Genomic DNA, 15997 nt, shown 5'->3' on the forward strand with positions numbered 1-15997 from the left:
GCTATGGACAACAAAGCCAATTTTCCTTTGCACCAGCTTTGATAAATCTCTTCCAATAATTCTGTATAAATAAGCTGAGGACTGGTTGTTACTATCCATCTTGTCAATGAGGCGTGTAGCTGTCTGACTTTGTCACCTCTGGCTAATCTGTGATAACAGGGCAAAGTTATTTAGGGACACATCCTGTTGACAAGAGGGATGGTAATAGGGCCCTTTTAAACAGGTCAAGTACGGGGGTTATTATCTAGAACAAATGTTCAAATGAACACTTATTCGTGATAAATGGCCCATGTAAAAATGCTGCCGATTACTTGGCAAACAAGCATATGCTCGTTTGTTAGGGGATCACATTGTTCACGCGGCACCAAATATCGTGCGTCACCCTGTGTAAACATATGAGGATGAACAATTACAGTAACGATTGTTTATTCCATACAGTGTAGTGATAGGGTTAAGTGAATCAGGTTTGGATGGCTATATCCGAACGCAATTCTTTTGAAAAATACCTTAAAGGGGTTGTCCGGTTTCAGAGCTGAACCCGGACATGCCAATAATTTTACCCAGGCAGCCCCTGTGAGCATCGGAGCATGGATTGCACAGGGCAAGGGCTCTTTTATTTACTATAACACACTGCCGGGCGGAGGCTTTTGCCTAGCAGTGTGGTTAGTGACGTCACCGGCTCTGATAGGCGGGCTTTAGCGCTGCCCTAGCTGTTTTACAGGCTAGGCCAGCACTAAACTCCGCCCATCAGTGCCGGCGATGTCACTGAGCTCACTGCTGGGCAGAAGCCTCAGCCAGGCTGCCCGAAGGAGAGCCCGGTTCGTCACCGAAACTCCACTAAATGAACTGCTCCGATGATCTTGTCAGGGGTCTGCCTGGGTGAAAATGGGGATATCCGGGTTCAGCTCTGAACCCGGACAACCCCTTTAAGAGTATGGGCTCCATCCTACTGTAAAATGTATGGCCTCCGCGGAGGTCTTTCTGAAGTTTCAGCAAATATCATGAGACATACTTTGTCTCGCCTCTATTACATGTCAGTTCATTTGTTCGCATAAATTGCCGTATCAAAATGCCAAGCTGAACTCGGCTTCATTAATGAGTCAAGAAGCTGAGTTCAGATTCGTAATTTTGAAAAGACATCTGTGTTGGTCTCATGTTCATATGTGCCAACATTGCTGAGAAAGATGAAGTTTTAAGATATGCAAATGAGCCAATACACCTAGAGGCTCAGCTCTCTCTGCAACTGCTGCACCCTCTTCACTGTGATTGGGCACACTGCACCGTGCACTTCTATATCCAGAGCAGGTGCAGTACAGAAAAGAGGCTCACAGTACAGACGAGAGCCTCTCTCCTGTACTGCGCCTCTGCCGGATACTAAAACGCAGGAACAGGTGTGATGACATTTACACTGCCTGGCCCTGTTAATCAAAGTGCAGAGGGCGAGGCAGTTGCAGAGAGAGCTGAGCCTCTAGAAGTAACGGCAACGCCCTCGTTGCTCCTAGAGGCTCATTTGCATTTATTAAAACTTCATTATTCTCAGCAATGCGGGCACATATGAACATGGGACCAACACACATGTCTTCAGCTGCCAAGTGCACATGTAACAGGTCAGCCAGTGTTATAGGTACAAATCTGCTGACAGATGCCCTTTAATAAAATACACTTTCTTTCTTTTTTTGTGTTATGCACTTGTTGCACATAACACACAGCTCGATCCGGCTCATCGGATTCTAAGTGATAAGATCCATCGTTAGCAGGCATCTTTAGGTTACTATAGTGATTTTGTATAATCTTGTGAAGCTCTAGTTGAATGCTCTGCTATTTTTAGGGGAGACTGTCACATTTTATATATAAGTACTGTGCCATTTTTCATCACTGCACTATAGTCTGATGTGTCTCCATCTCTAACCTAGATATCTGATTGACAGCAGTCATCTTTCAGATGTCAGGTAATACAAGAAGGTTTTCAATGAACTTTGCTTCCATGTTTTTGATTAAAAAAATAACCTTTGGCCCTAAGATTATGGGTCCCTATTCACCAGCAGCCCTGCAAGTTTCATGTATGTACTGTATACGTAATCTATTAAAGGTATCTGCAGAGTACTCCATGTCACTTACAGTAGGCACCCGTCACACTGTGCTTGAGGTTTCTGTCCCTTCTGACTAATATGTTTAACAGTGTGTAGTACGCATTTTTTATTCCATGGCTCTGTATGGAATAGTGCAGTCTGCTACGCTATTCCATGCTGTAAAAATTACAAACTCTGGTGGATACCCGCCCGACAGAGGCCAGACCACTCTTTAGACATCCGCTGGTACAATTGGGACCTGTAAGCCGTGATGGCCAGTTCGCATTGTTCGCCCGCGAACATATGCGGGCTGCAATCTTTTTTCACAAGTCCCGGCGAGGCACAGGTAAGCCCTTACCTGTGCGCGAGCCAGTCTGAAAACAAGTGCGGTCAGCGGGAGCAGGCAGTTCTGAGAACAGCCACCGGGGGCCTTCATCGGGCAGTTCTCGGAACTGCCTGCTCCCGGTGACCGCATTTGTTTTCAGACCGGCTTGCGGCACAGGCACAGGTAAGGGCTTACCTGCATCTCGCCGGACTTGTGAGAGCAGATGGCAGCCTGCATATGTTCGCGGGCGAACAATGCGAACTGGCCATCACTGCCTGTAAGTCCGTTCACGGTATGCAGTGGGAGCTGTCCTGACGCATACAATACAGACACAATGTAAAAGAGGCATTAGGGCTCATGCCCACTTGCTCAGTGTCTGTATTGCGGACTGTAAATGACCTGCAATATATGGGCACTGGACATGTGTACACTGTATCATGGATGCTTGGCTTGAATGGGTCTGCATCCACCAGGTACGACCGAAGATAGTGCTTCACCTATCTTTTTGCGGTGCGCAGGCACAGATCGGAAGCGCTTCCGTGGGGTTTCAGGTCCGTGCACTGAGCAAGTGTGCATGAGCCTTTACTTTGGTAGCCATGTTCAGCTAATAGAGGAATCCTTTAATTGCCAAGGCTACTAATGGAAAGCAGCTCAAGATATAAACTAGCTAATAACTAGTGCTCGGAGACAGGGCAAACAGTGATAACTTTATTTGGCAGGATAGTTACGGTAATACCAAAATGTTGTCATTTTTGTTATATTTTTCTACTTTTACAAAATATAAAAATAAAACTTTTAAAAGAAAAAAAATCCCTTTGTGTCGCTATATTCTGAGACCCATAACATTTAGATTTTTCTATCCACGCAGCTCTGTGAGTGCTTTTTTTGTGGGGAAGGCTTTAGTTTTGATTGATACCATTTTGGAGTACATACAACTTTTTGATCATTTTATTTCCTTTTTTGAGGGAAGTGAGGGGGCCAAAAACAGCAATTCATTATTTTTTTTATATTTACTGTTCTTACATGATAAATGGGAAATGTTTTTTTGAGCTTTCAATATGTGCTTTTTTACATTTTTAAAAATCCTATAAACTTTTTATTAAACTCCAAATCTCTGCTGTGCAGAAGTTAGTTGCTGGAATATGACGTCACTGCACAGGGGGCGTACATAACGAAGCAGGGGGCATCTTTCATAAGTTAAAAAGAGGTGGGCTTGGGGTCTGCTTGAAGCAGGCATAGGAACTGGCAAGAGGCGGTCCTGGGCTCCTTCAGCCGAGATTCACGCCCCACTGGGTACTTTGCAGGCTCATTTTCATTTCAGACAAGGTTCGTTTTCTTAAGATGGGAAGTGCCGCTATGCAATTGCCTTACTGAGATAATGATGACTAAGGTGACAGATTCCCTTTAAATTACCTGCAGTAAAAAATAAAAAAAAAAGACTAAAACGTTACTAACCTGTTAACCCGTTCCTAACCGCCATACACATATATACGTTGGCGGTTGAGTATTTAAATATTGTTAGGGCAACGGGCGCCATAGCCACCGGGTGCCTGTTGTTTTAAACAGCAGACACCCAGGGCTAATGCATGGAATCGATGATAATGTCGATTGCACACATTTAGCCCCTCAGATGCCATGGTCAAATGTGACTACAGCGATACAGAAGAAAAATCTAAATGGCCAATTCGCAGTTTTTTTCTGGTAGCCTCACACAGCTCCGTACACATAAAAATAAAAAAAAGTGATGGGGGTAAGATTATGGAGATGCAAAAAAAAAAAAATTGTTTTCTCCCAAAAACTATACGTATGTGGTATCATTGTAATTAGTGTTGAGCGAATTGACCTTCGGATCTAAGATCCAAAGTTGATTCGCTCAAAGCTTCGTTTGAATGCTGTACAGAGATCTTCATACAGCATTTAAAAGTATGGGCTCCAGCAAGGGAAATGAGTTATTACCGAAGTCTCGCTGGACTTCGGGGAATAACTTCGGGATTTGATTATTTAACTTTAAAACCATTTTAAAACTTGGTTACGAAGTTGGCTTCAGTAGCGCACCAGTCCCTGTTTAAAATGGTTTTAAGTTTAAAAATGAATGGCCGAAGCTCAACCCGCCGGAGCTTATACATTTTAATGCTGTGCGGAGACTGGTCTGCGGGGACCACTGGAGTATCAAGGCTTAAGCAATTAAGGATTTAGCAGATTTGTTTTATAACATTTCCTGCTGGTAGCTACAATTCTTAAAGTGTACCTAAAAGTTCAAAAAATATTTTTAAACTGTTAGGAATACCCTAATAATAATAGTCTTTATAATATACTGTATCTATTGATTTTATTGTTTTACAAACAAAAGAGGCCTCCAAAGTTTTAGCCTTCCTGAAACGCTATTTTGTGCAGCATATGCAGAACCCCTGCACTGATGTGCTATGCCAGGCTTTAGCGGAGCCAAGTCATGACAGGCTAGAGCTGTGGATTTTGCAGAGATGCAACTCTGGCACTGACTGTAACAAACTCTTAGGTGTGTGAAAGTAGGATAAAGCCTCTAGGGGGTTAAAAAAGGGGTTTGTAATGGCGTCAGAAACTACTACATCGCTTCAGGGCTCACCTTAGCCTGAACAGAGAAGCCCCTCCAGTGCCCATGGGTACCTATGTAACAAACCACAGCGTCCATAGCTTTCTAAGATGATGGGTGTATCCTCCACTGCACAGGCGCTGAAAGCGTTTAGCACAGGTGCAGATACAAGACATCCATAGCTTTACTGTATCTGCAAGTATGCTGCACTCGTTTAGCACCTGTCCCCTAGAGGACACAGCCACCATCTTGGAAAGCTATGGATGCTATGGAGGATTGTTTAGAGTGGTGATCGTGTCACATCTACACGTCATCACAGGAGCAGAAAGAAAAGAGATCGGTGGCAGACCTGAAAAGAAGGCATGAGCGAATTTCATATTTTGAAGTTCGTGTGTGGGTTTGTGTTGTGGTATTTACTGAATTGCGTTATGGATTCCGTTACCACAGACAAAAACGCAATTCCATGACGGAATGCATAACAGAATGCCTTTAGAGGCATTCCGTTATTCATTCCGTCATAATAGAAGTCTATGGCCTGCATAACAGATCCATCCGGTTTACGTTATGCAGGAGAGGACTCAAAATATGAAATTCGTTCATCCCTACTGAAAAGCATGGGACAGCATGGAATTGTTATGGTGAGTATTACTACATTTGTTATCTTACACCACTGTAAGCTCATTTATTTTTTATTAAATCGTGGAAAACCCTTTAAGCAGGCATGCACCTAGCCTTTCTGCTGCCTGAGGCGAAAACTGAAATTGCGCCCCCCATGCCAATTTCTTAACCTTACCCTTCCCTCCAGCAAGTTCACGACACAGACCTCTTCTAGTCCGTGCCCTGAGCTCTATGTAGACCGTCTCAGTCAGCACCATAATGATGACACCGGCCTCTGATAGGCTACAGGTACTAGGACTAAAGCCTATTAGAGGAAACGCTGGACCACGGAGACATTGCTCTCGTGCCCCGTCGCAGCATTCAACTGTATTACTGTCCTGAGTACAGCGATGTAGTTGAATGTGTTGAGATGAGCGTTTCCACAATGGAAGTGCTCATTGCCCACGGCCCTTCCGCTGCCTCCCTCTCGCCCCCTGGTGCTGCCTGAGGCAATCGCCTCACCTCCTCTCATTGGCGGCGCACCCCTATTTTTGAGTATTAGTACCATTAGACTCGACACCCCCAAAAACCTATAAGAAGCCTGATTACTGTTTTGAGTTTTGAAGTAAAATCTAGGAAATGACACATTGTGAATAATAAGCACTTCAGATAGAAGGAAGTTGAGCCTGCAAGTCTGACATCTCATGTATGGATGCTCCCTTTGTCCTGTACGATGATCCTTACCGGCTAGTAGCCCATGAGCCTATCCTTCTGTATGATGTTATGTAGAGCAACGGTGTAAGCGGGGAACAAATCTATGCCGTATGCCTGACCCGCCCTGAAATAGATTGTGTTCCTCAGTCTCTGTCACTCCTCCTTCCTCTTCTTTCCATTCAATCCCGGTTTTCTTTCTCTTTTTTGCCTGGTGCGGAGCAGCAGATCCTAGAAGTAAGTACCTCATCCTTCCCAGGTCTGGAGTGCATGAACCTACCTGTCACGTGTATCTGTCAGTCATTGTCTGCATGCAGTCGTCCTGGCAGTCGTACATTCCACACTTGTTATTTTAAGTATAAGTAACGTTATGTTTCATATTGTGATGCTATAGAGCGTTTTTCAGAAAAGGCGCCTGTAACTTGCTCATGTCGGGTTAGGAAATAGCTTTCCGTGCGCTGTTCTTTGATATGTAAAGGTCATGGCTGTGCAGATTAATCACCTCATCTCTTCCTGGATTTTACCACATAAGACACAATTACCAGATGCTCAGCGAGTCACTTGTTGCATTGTGATATTTTTTTTGAACAATTTGCATATATTTCACTCACCTCAGAACACAATGTACGGTAAAATTTAATAAGGCGTGCAATAAACCAGACAGTCTCATAACCGGGTGCTTGTATACAGCACACTATTAGGTTTTATCTACTTTCTGTGATTGTCTGATAATATACACAGGATTGGATAATCCAACTGGCAGGTCCTAATGATGTCAGGATAATTCAAAATGTGCTGATTTATGTGAACTAATGGGGGTTTACCTGGGGCAATTGTCGGGTCGATTATCAAGAACAAATGTTCATTCCTGATAATCAGCTGTGTAAAGGTGCCACAGATCACCAGATGAATGAGCAAAACCCTCCTTCAGCAGGTGAAATGATTGTTTGTGCGGATACCTAAATCATCATTTCTGTGCAGCAGATTGTGCTGAGTAATCATCGATCTACATGAATCTGTATGAGGAAGAGCGACAGCAGTAGCCATCATCCCCACACAGTGATGGAGATTGCTGCGTGTAAATGCAGCTCTCGCCCCCTCTCAGGAGCCGGCAGTTATCAGGAAGGAACAGTCCCACATGGTATATAATTACCCCAGTCCCCGCTCCCGCCGCTGCTCCTGGTCCCCGCACCGCCGCTGCTGCTTCTCCCTGCACACGGATGAAAACATCCGGTGTTGGGGGGGAGCAGACAATGGCAGACGGGGACGAGCCTCTGTAGTGTCACCGGCGATCCTAGGGAGGCTAGTCCCCGTCCCTGCCTGCCATTGGCTGCTTCCCCCGACACTGAATGTTTTCATCCATGTGCAGGGAGAAGCAGCAGCGGCGGTGCGGGGACTGGAGTAAGAATATTCCATGTGGAGTGTCCTGCACATGAGGAGACATTTTATACTCTTGGAGAACCCCTTTAACATGAGAAAGTTGAAAGCAGATTAGAGGCTAGATCCTGGGACTCGCTAACAAAAATTAATTAAATTCGCTTAGATTTTCTCTGGTGTCTTCATATGTGGCAGAGCCCCCTAAAAGGGCATGTCGCTGATCAATGAGAAAACACTCGTTCATCGGGTGAAAGGATCACTGGTGCGTTAACCTGAGAAGATCATCTTAGGTAAACAGGGATTTTTTGCGTTCCGTATACGGTCCGTATACAGAACCATTCATTTCAATGGTTCCGCAAAAAAAACGGAATGTACTCCGTATGCATCTATTGAAAATGTTATGCCCAGCCCAATTTTTTCTATGTAATTACTGTATACTGTATATGCCATACGGAAAAACAGAACAACGGAACGGAAACACAACGGAAACAAAAAACGGAAAAACGGATCCGTGCAAAACACTGAAATAGCCATACGGTAGTGTGAAAGAGGCCTAAAGCGTACAGCTCTTACATTAAGTGAGGTTGCTACTGGTAGACAGAGAAAGAGCAGATTGCAACCTCATCCAACATTGAAGTAAGCCTGGACAGTGATGAATTTTAAGTGCAGCCTTAAAATACTCTGCTAATAAAGAAAAGTATATCAATTTTTTCCTTTACTCAGCATGTTTTATTAGCAGATTTTCCAAAGATATTGCAGCCTGACCTGGCCTGCTCCTGCAGCACAATCACATATTCAGTAGGGGAGCCTAGTTCCTGTACATTAGAATAGAAGGTGTCCATGTGGATGCATATCAGGACTAGGACAGATATTCATCCCCTGGGTGTAAACCAGCAACGTTCCATTCAAATCCAAGTAGAAACCTTGAAAAATATGAAGAATTAACAATAGAAAGTTATATAGGTATTGTGATATAATGTATGTGCATGTGGGGATTGTTGTTGTTGTGGACATACAGTAGCTGGTACTTGGACCAGTAACTTCCTGTATAGGAAATCAAAGTGCTATGGTTTTAAGGTTTCATTCATTTCAGGGCAAAGTATGTAACCGAGTCTCCACCTACAATTTGCCATTTATTAGGGCTGTTTCGCACGAGCGGATGCCGTGCGTGACATCCGCTGCGTGAATGACAGGCAAGACCCGATGCGGACAGCAGAAGCACGGAGCAGTAACATGACTGATAATGCTCCGTGCCTCTCTGTGATCTCTTTACTACGAAATCACGGTGACAACTTTATCTCACTGTGATTTCGTAGTAAAGCGATCACAGAGAGGCACGGAGCATTATCAGTCATGTTACTGCTCCATGCTTCTGCTGTCCGCATCGGGTCTTGGCTGTCATTCACGCAGCGGATGTCACGCACGGCATCCACTCGTGTGAAACAGCCCTTATACTGGTTTATCATGTTTTGGCCTCCATCAGGCACCAGGGTCCAGGTGCATCTGCTTCCTCTGCACCTCTTATAGCTACACTCCAGTATACATATATTGTCAGAGATCTTTATGCCTTGAGACAAGGGCAGGGTCAGATCCAGTGAGTACCTGCCCAACTTTTCTCTGATGAGATCCAGTCCTATTTATGGCACAGAATATGTGGTTCTCACAAGGACTAGTGATTAATGAACCTATCTGAATGAAGGCAAACAGTTTTTCATGGAACACACCACCAGTTCCACCAGTTAGAATAATCTCTGCATATGCAAAATGAACAATGTGATATCTATGTCTAGATGTTACATTGAAAGTAGGAATACAGAACCGAAACTCTAAAGTGTAGTCAGTCCCACCAAATGTGTATGAGGTCAAGGTGAAGAGTTAAGCAAGGGGTGAGGCTTACACGGCACTCTATCTCCTGACATTCCTGATCACTCCCACACCGCAGCTTGCTTCTGGTCCCTGGTTCTGCTCGCATTCTTTACCTCCCCCTTCTAGGTAGGCATCACACGAATTCCAGAAACGTTACTCTTTTCATTTCTGATTAGCATTACGCTGGCCTGTTTCTATCGCGTTTACCAGACTCCGATAATTTGTGATTTCCAGATAAAGATGCTTTCTGATCGAAAGCGGGAGCTGGAGCAGCAGCTGAGCACTATAATGGAAGAAAACAATCAACTTCAGGGAATCGTGGAGGAGCTGCACGACCGAGAGTTAACCCTGAGTCAACAGACCTGTGCCAAGGAAATCCAGGTAGATACAAGCTCTTGGACAACCCCTGTCTATTTACTATATCAGGAAATCATGGAATTATTAATGGCACCCAAGCCGTGGACATGTCTAAAATGTCTATGATATAACATTTCTTTTACTAAAAAAATAAGCTATGAAGAAGCCTGCTCCATTTTTGTACTTTAGACTGATAAATATATCAAAACTGTGGCCAACAAGCTATGTGCCTTTTGAAAGACAAACTTCAGTAGTCTCATTAGCAGCCTTGGCTTTGTGAGGAATATGGCTCAGATCTGTTGTCAGGAGCCCTAAGATTCGCACAAAGCTTTTAGATGTCTTATTCACTGCATTTTTACCAGTCTTTTTTTTTTTTTCCAGTTTTTAGCGTCTTTTTATTCTTAGCCTATGTATACTCATATTGCATTTTGATTTGTGTTCTTTTCTTTTTCTTTGCATTTTTGTAGTCAGTGGTATTTAGCTGTATTTTTCACCCTATAAGACGCACCGGCCCATAAGAAGCACCTAGGTTGTAGAGGAGGACAATAAGAAAAAAAATATTTTTCATTACACCTCAGGTCAGACCACTAATCAGACCCCCAATGTTAATCAGACCTCAGCTGACAGCCCCAATCAGACTCCCAATGTTAATAAGACCCCAATAATACCTCAAATCAGACCCCCAATCAGACCTCAGCTCAGACCCCAATGTAAATGACCCCCAATCAGACCTCTGATAACAGCCCCATGCCTCTCATCAGCCCCCTTATCAGCCCCTATGCCTCTCATCACCCCCTATGCCTCTCATCAGCCCCCATAATCAGCCCTTATGCCTCTCATCCGGCCCCATAATCAGCCCTTATGCTTCTCATCACCATTATGCCTCTCAGCCGCGATTATCAGCCATTATGCCTTTAAGCCCCCGTTATGCGTTTCAGCCCCATTATGAGCCATTATGCCTCAGCTCCCATTATGCCTCTCAGCCCCTATTATCAGCCATTATGCCTCTCAGCCCCCATTATGCCTTTCAGCCCCCATCATCAGCCATTATGCCTCTCAGCCCCCATTATGCCTCTCAGCTCCCATTGTGCCTCTCAGCCCCCATTATGCCTCTCAGCCCCCATTATGCCCCCAGCAGCCTCATGTTTTATAAAATAAAAAAACACTTACCTGTCCTGTTCCTGGACACCGCCGCTCCTCACCTACATCACAACCCTCTTCCTCCTGCTGTAAGCTGTGCTGTGATCTAACGCGCACAGCGTGAGGTCACAGAGCGCCCTCACGCTGTGTGCAGCCTTCACAGCCGACAGCCGAGGACCAGGAAGCGGTACGTACAGAGCCTTCACCGCTTCCTGGTCCTCCGGTACTAATGAGTGCTTCCATAATGGAAGCGCTCATTCGTATTCGTCCCATAACACACACCTTTGGCATTTTTTGACACACCTTTGGGGGGGAACGGTGCGTCTTATGGGGCGAAAAATTCGGTAATTAAAAAAACAGCATCTTCTAGATTTGTTGTTTTTCATGATGTTTTTCTGTACTGGTTTCTAAAGGCTTTTTAATATGCATTTATAAAATAAAACTTATGAAACTACTGTTTAAATTTTACATTAGTGTGTCATTTAAATGTGCTGACATACCTACAACTAATGGCCCTTTTATACAGGCCAGTGATCTGGAATGAGTATTCGTACAAACGATCAGAAACCCGTCTAATCGTCCCAGTGATCACCCGACAAACAAGCAAATGTTTGTTCATTGGCTGATCACATCATGTATATTAATATAGAAATAATTGTTTGTCGGCAACCCATCTGACTGTGTGAACAGGGGACATGCTGTCGACAGTATAACAATATATGCAAACTGTAAAGGAGGAGTAACAATCATACTAATGATCGTTCATCCCCTAAGACGTTTATTGGTCGATCAGCACTTTTTCTGGGCTGAAAGCTGCCCATGTAAAAAGACCTTGGTTAAGTGATGCTTTTAGACATATAGTATTGTTTTATACATGTTTATTTTACTAAATTTTGCTTGTCTTCAAGTAAATGACTTTTTCATTTTCATAAGTCGGAATTTATTAGCATTCCTCTAAAACCTTACATGACTTAATTACAGCATTTACATTCCATTTTCTTAATCCTCCTTATGACTTGGACACAAATCCTTTTGTTTTTGTTTATTGCTTTGGTAAAAATGTAATAGCTAAAAAGTGTAAATTAAAAAAAAAAGCAATAACTTTGTGTCAATTTAGATTTGCAAGTTGCAAGTTCAAAAAACATAAGAAAAGGAATAGAAGAAAATATGAAAATGATAACTACTAGAATAGTTTCTGGTTTTGGACTGCATGGTGATCTGGAAACATACAAGAAAAAGATGATGGAACAGAATCAATTAGAAATCTGACGATTTATGAATGAACAATGTTCTTTGTAATATACAGCCAATAATCGTCAGCATGATAAAGCACAGAGCTTGATCTTTCTTCCTGCATTGACTACAGTTCTGTTCTGGTCAAGTTACCTAAAGAGAACCTGTAACCTGTCTGTTTTAGGAGCTACTTTCATTTCCCATGTTATAACAGTTCTGGAGCATCTATTCTTATGATTCTATGATGTTGTGTTCCTATTATTCCTGCTAGAAGTTATAAATGAATTGCTAGCAGTTTTCAGTGTAGATTCAGATGGGTGTTACCACTTGGGGGGGGGGGGGGGGGGGGGGGTCCCTGCACAGTCTGACAGTGGCAGCACTGATTGGATAGTGTCAGACTGTGCAGGGACATCCCCTTCCCCAACTGGTAACACCCGGCTGGACCCTCATTGCAGACTGCTAGTAGTTTATTCGTAAACATTTATTAGGAATAATTGCCCAGCACAAAATGATATGAAAGATGCTCCAGAATTGTTATTACATTGGAGGAATGCAATTAGTTACTGAAACAGACATATCAGGAGAGGTGACAAATGTTCTATAACTATATGTGTATTATTCAAGGCAGGAGAGCAGTCAAAGTAAAACCCCACTTTTTGGATTATAATAAAAAAGTATATTACAGTAGGGTTTAGTCACACTGAAATTTGAAGCTCCTTTCTCCCATCCGAGGATGTACATACCATACAGGGAGCCTATGTAATTCTTGTAAAGTAAGGAGGTGGGGAATTGGCCCATTGGTCATGAAAAGGGAGTGAAAGCGGCAAGAAACACGAGGCCCTTCTGTTCTTTGTGGTAACCCAGCCACATATGTAGGGATCCATTTGGGTCTTTGCTATGGGGCTTCTCTCTTCTCTGTACAGCAGAATATAATTTTGTATTCTGCTAAAGGTCTATGGATTGAGTGTGGGGAAATCAGAAATTTAACAAATAGGTCCAGGGCTTATAAAAATCAAATAAACCAAATAATTGGCCACACTATTTTCACGTGTAACTTCCCATTATCTCAGATGATTACAAAGCGTTGTCATGATTCAATCTTTCGCACCATCTGCAATATTCCTGTTATGTATGTCTCATTTACGCATTCGTGTTTTTCTTTACTACAGTCTCAAGCAGCAAACACTAGTGCAGGGTGCCAACCGGGGTGCAGCTGTTCTTTTAAAGGGAACCTGTCACCCAAAAATCGCCTATTAAGCTGTTTACAGTACCTTATAGTGCTGTATAGTCGTTTCCTGATGCACTTTTTGTTAGTTTTGCCGCATGTATGCTCAGTCAGAAATCGATGTTATATTCAGCTGCTGCCCCGTGCTTCAAGTCAGGCTTGAAGTCACGGGGGCAGCGGCCTCGGCGTCTTACATGGCCCTCTCCCCGCCCCCTGCCTCTGTGACTGACAGCCGAAATCCGATTCCGGGACCGCGCTCAACGGCCGCATGCGCAGTAAAGGGCGGCAGGAGCGCGGTCCCGGCTGCCGCGCGTACTACGCGCCGTCTTACTTTCGCCGCACTGCGCATGCGCCCGACATCCTGTATCAAACGCGCCCGGCATCTGGGCGCGGGCGCGTTTGATACAGGATGTCGGGCGCATGCGCAGTGCGGCGAAAGTAAGACGGCGCGTAGTACGCGCGGCAGCCGGGACCGCGCTCCTGCCGCCCTTTACTGCGCATGCGGCCGTTGAGCGCGGTCCCGGAATCGGATTTCGGCTGTCAGTCACAGAGGCAGGGGGCGGGGAGAGGGCCATGTAAGACGCCGAGGCCGCTGCCCCCGTGACTTCAAGCCTGACTTGAAGCACGGGGCAGCAGCTGAATATAACATCGATTTCTGACTGAGCATACATGCGGCAAAACTAACAAAAAGTGCATCAGGAAACGACTATACAGCACTATAAGGTACTGTAAACAGATTAATAGGCGATTTTTGGGTGACAGGTTCCCTTTAAAGACACTTCCAATCCCATTGGCAATTATCAGTGTTAAATATATTATAGCGCATTCAGTGCAGAACAATTAAAGCTTCTCCAAATGACAAACATGTTTTGTAGATATCTGTCATGTGAGTCACGTAGTACAGGGCCCAGGTTATATTTACCATCCATGGATATCCAATTGTATAGTATGAAATAAAAATGTGCTAGATGTATGACTATGTAACGGTCACAAGCACAAGCTTTGACCTTACGGGCCCATTCACATGACCGTATGGCTGTGGTGCCCATATTGGGGACAGCAAATAGAGGTCTGCAATACACAGGGAGTTTTTTTTATATGAATTTAGGCTGGTTGATATGCCTTTCTATATGTAGTGCTGGGCCATGTGCCACTTGTGCAGGGGGTGGGGGACTAGGGGTCCACCGGAAGATTTAGCTGTGGGCCCGTCCAAGCCTGTATCTATATCTCTCTCTATCAGCTAAGGAGGGGTTATATTGCATATTTATAGTGCTTTTTATGAGCGGAATCTCTGGGGCTGTGGCCAGTGTATGAAGGGCTATTTTCTATGCAGGGGAGGAAGGGGTTAACAAGAGCTGCGTGCAGTGCATGCCTAGGAGATGCAGGTGACTGATTGCCATAAGGTGAAAATTACACGGGAGAGCAGCGTTTTTTAAAGGTGTGCATTACTCCAGATATTTTTTTATTTTATTGTATTTATAGGATAACCCATGGGATAAAATCTGGAAATCCAGACATTGAGCAAATCTAGTAATAATTTAAAAGTAGCATTTTTTGTTTTCTTGTCAAAAAATATCAGTTTTTCTTATAAAAGCTGTGTGGATTTGCTTCTTCTGCAGCTGGGTGAGAGTCAGCTGGAGTTGGAAGAGCTACGGCATTCCTACCGGCAGCTGAAAATGAAAATGGAGGAGCTCAGAGAGGAGAAGTGTCTCCAACATCTAAACAGCACAAGTACCTCCCTGCTGTCAGAAATTGAACAAAGTATAGAAGCCGAAGAGCAGGAGCAGGAACGGGAGCAGGTAAATGCACCAGCTTTTACATTTATTGAAAAAATCCTTTGTCTAAGGCTACTTTCACACTAGTTTTTGCCTGATCCGGCAGGGTCCAGCAAAAACGCTTCCGTTACTGATAATACAACCGTCTACATCCGTGATAAACAGATCCGGTTGTATTATATTTAACATTGCCAAGACGGATCCGTCATTAACTCCATTGAAAGTCAATGGGAGACGGATCCGTTTTCTATTGTGCCAGATTGTGTCAGAGAAAACGGATCCGTCCTCATTGACTTGCATTGAGGGTAATGCCGGATCCGTCTTGCTCCGCATCCCAGGACAGAAAGCAAAATACAACATGTTGCGGTTTGCTCTCCAGTCTGGGAATGCAACTAAATGGAACGGAATGCATTTTGGAGCACTCCGTTCGGTTCAGTTGAATGAGGACAAAACTGAAGCGTTTTTTCCGGTACTGAGCCCCTATGACGCATCTCAATACCGGAAAACTAAAACGCTAGTGTGAAAGTAGCCTAATACCTGAGGGTCCAGAAATCTTTCTGCAATAACAATGCTGTTCTCAGCAACTGCAGTTCTTCAGGTAGCTATTTTTCCACAGCTGGCTTTTTTGGATCATAAATGGTCTAAGGTCTCGTTATAACTATATTTGTGATCCGTGCGATATGGTAGTTTATGTATATTTTTGTAGCAGAATGGATTTTAAAAAAGACACGGCAACTGGTATAGAAAGGCATA

General features: G+C 44.0%; 1 protein-coding gene across 2 annotated transcripts in view; it reads left to right on the top strand.

Annotated features, from left to right (window-relative positions):
• The window catches only part of BICDL1 (BICD family like cargo adaptor 1), a 114551-nt gene that overhangs the window by 80665 nt on the left and 17889 nt on the right, over positions 1-15997 (top strand). For both annotated transcript variants that reach the window (XR_006387398.1, XM_044275418.1), the window contains exons 4-5: positions 9749-9895; positions 15089-15268. Coding sequence is in view for 1 of the 2 variants with exons in the window: in XM_044275418.1 (XP_044131353.1) it covers positions 9749-9895; positions 15089-15268 (327 nt within the window). In the remaining variant the exon portion in view is untranslated. The remainder of the gene's footprint in view (positions 1-9748; positions 9896-15088; positions 15269-15997) is intronic.

This window comes from Bufo gargarizans, chromosome 1, assembly GCF_014858855.1.
Source record: "Bufo gargarizans isolate SCDJY-AF-19 chromosome 1, ASM1485885v1, whole genome shotgun sequence".
NCBI classification, from domain to species: domain Eukaryota; kingdom Metazoa; phylum Chordata; class Amphibia; order Anura; family Bufonidae; genus Bufo; species Bufo gargarizans.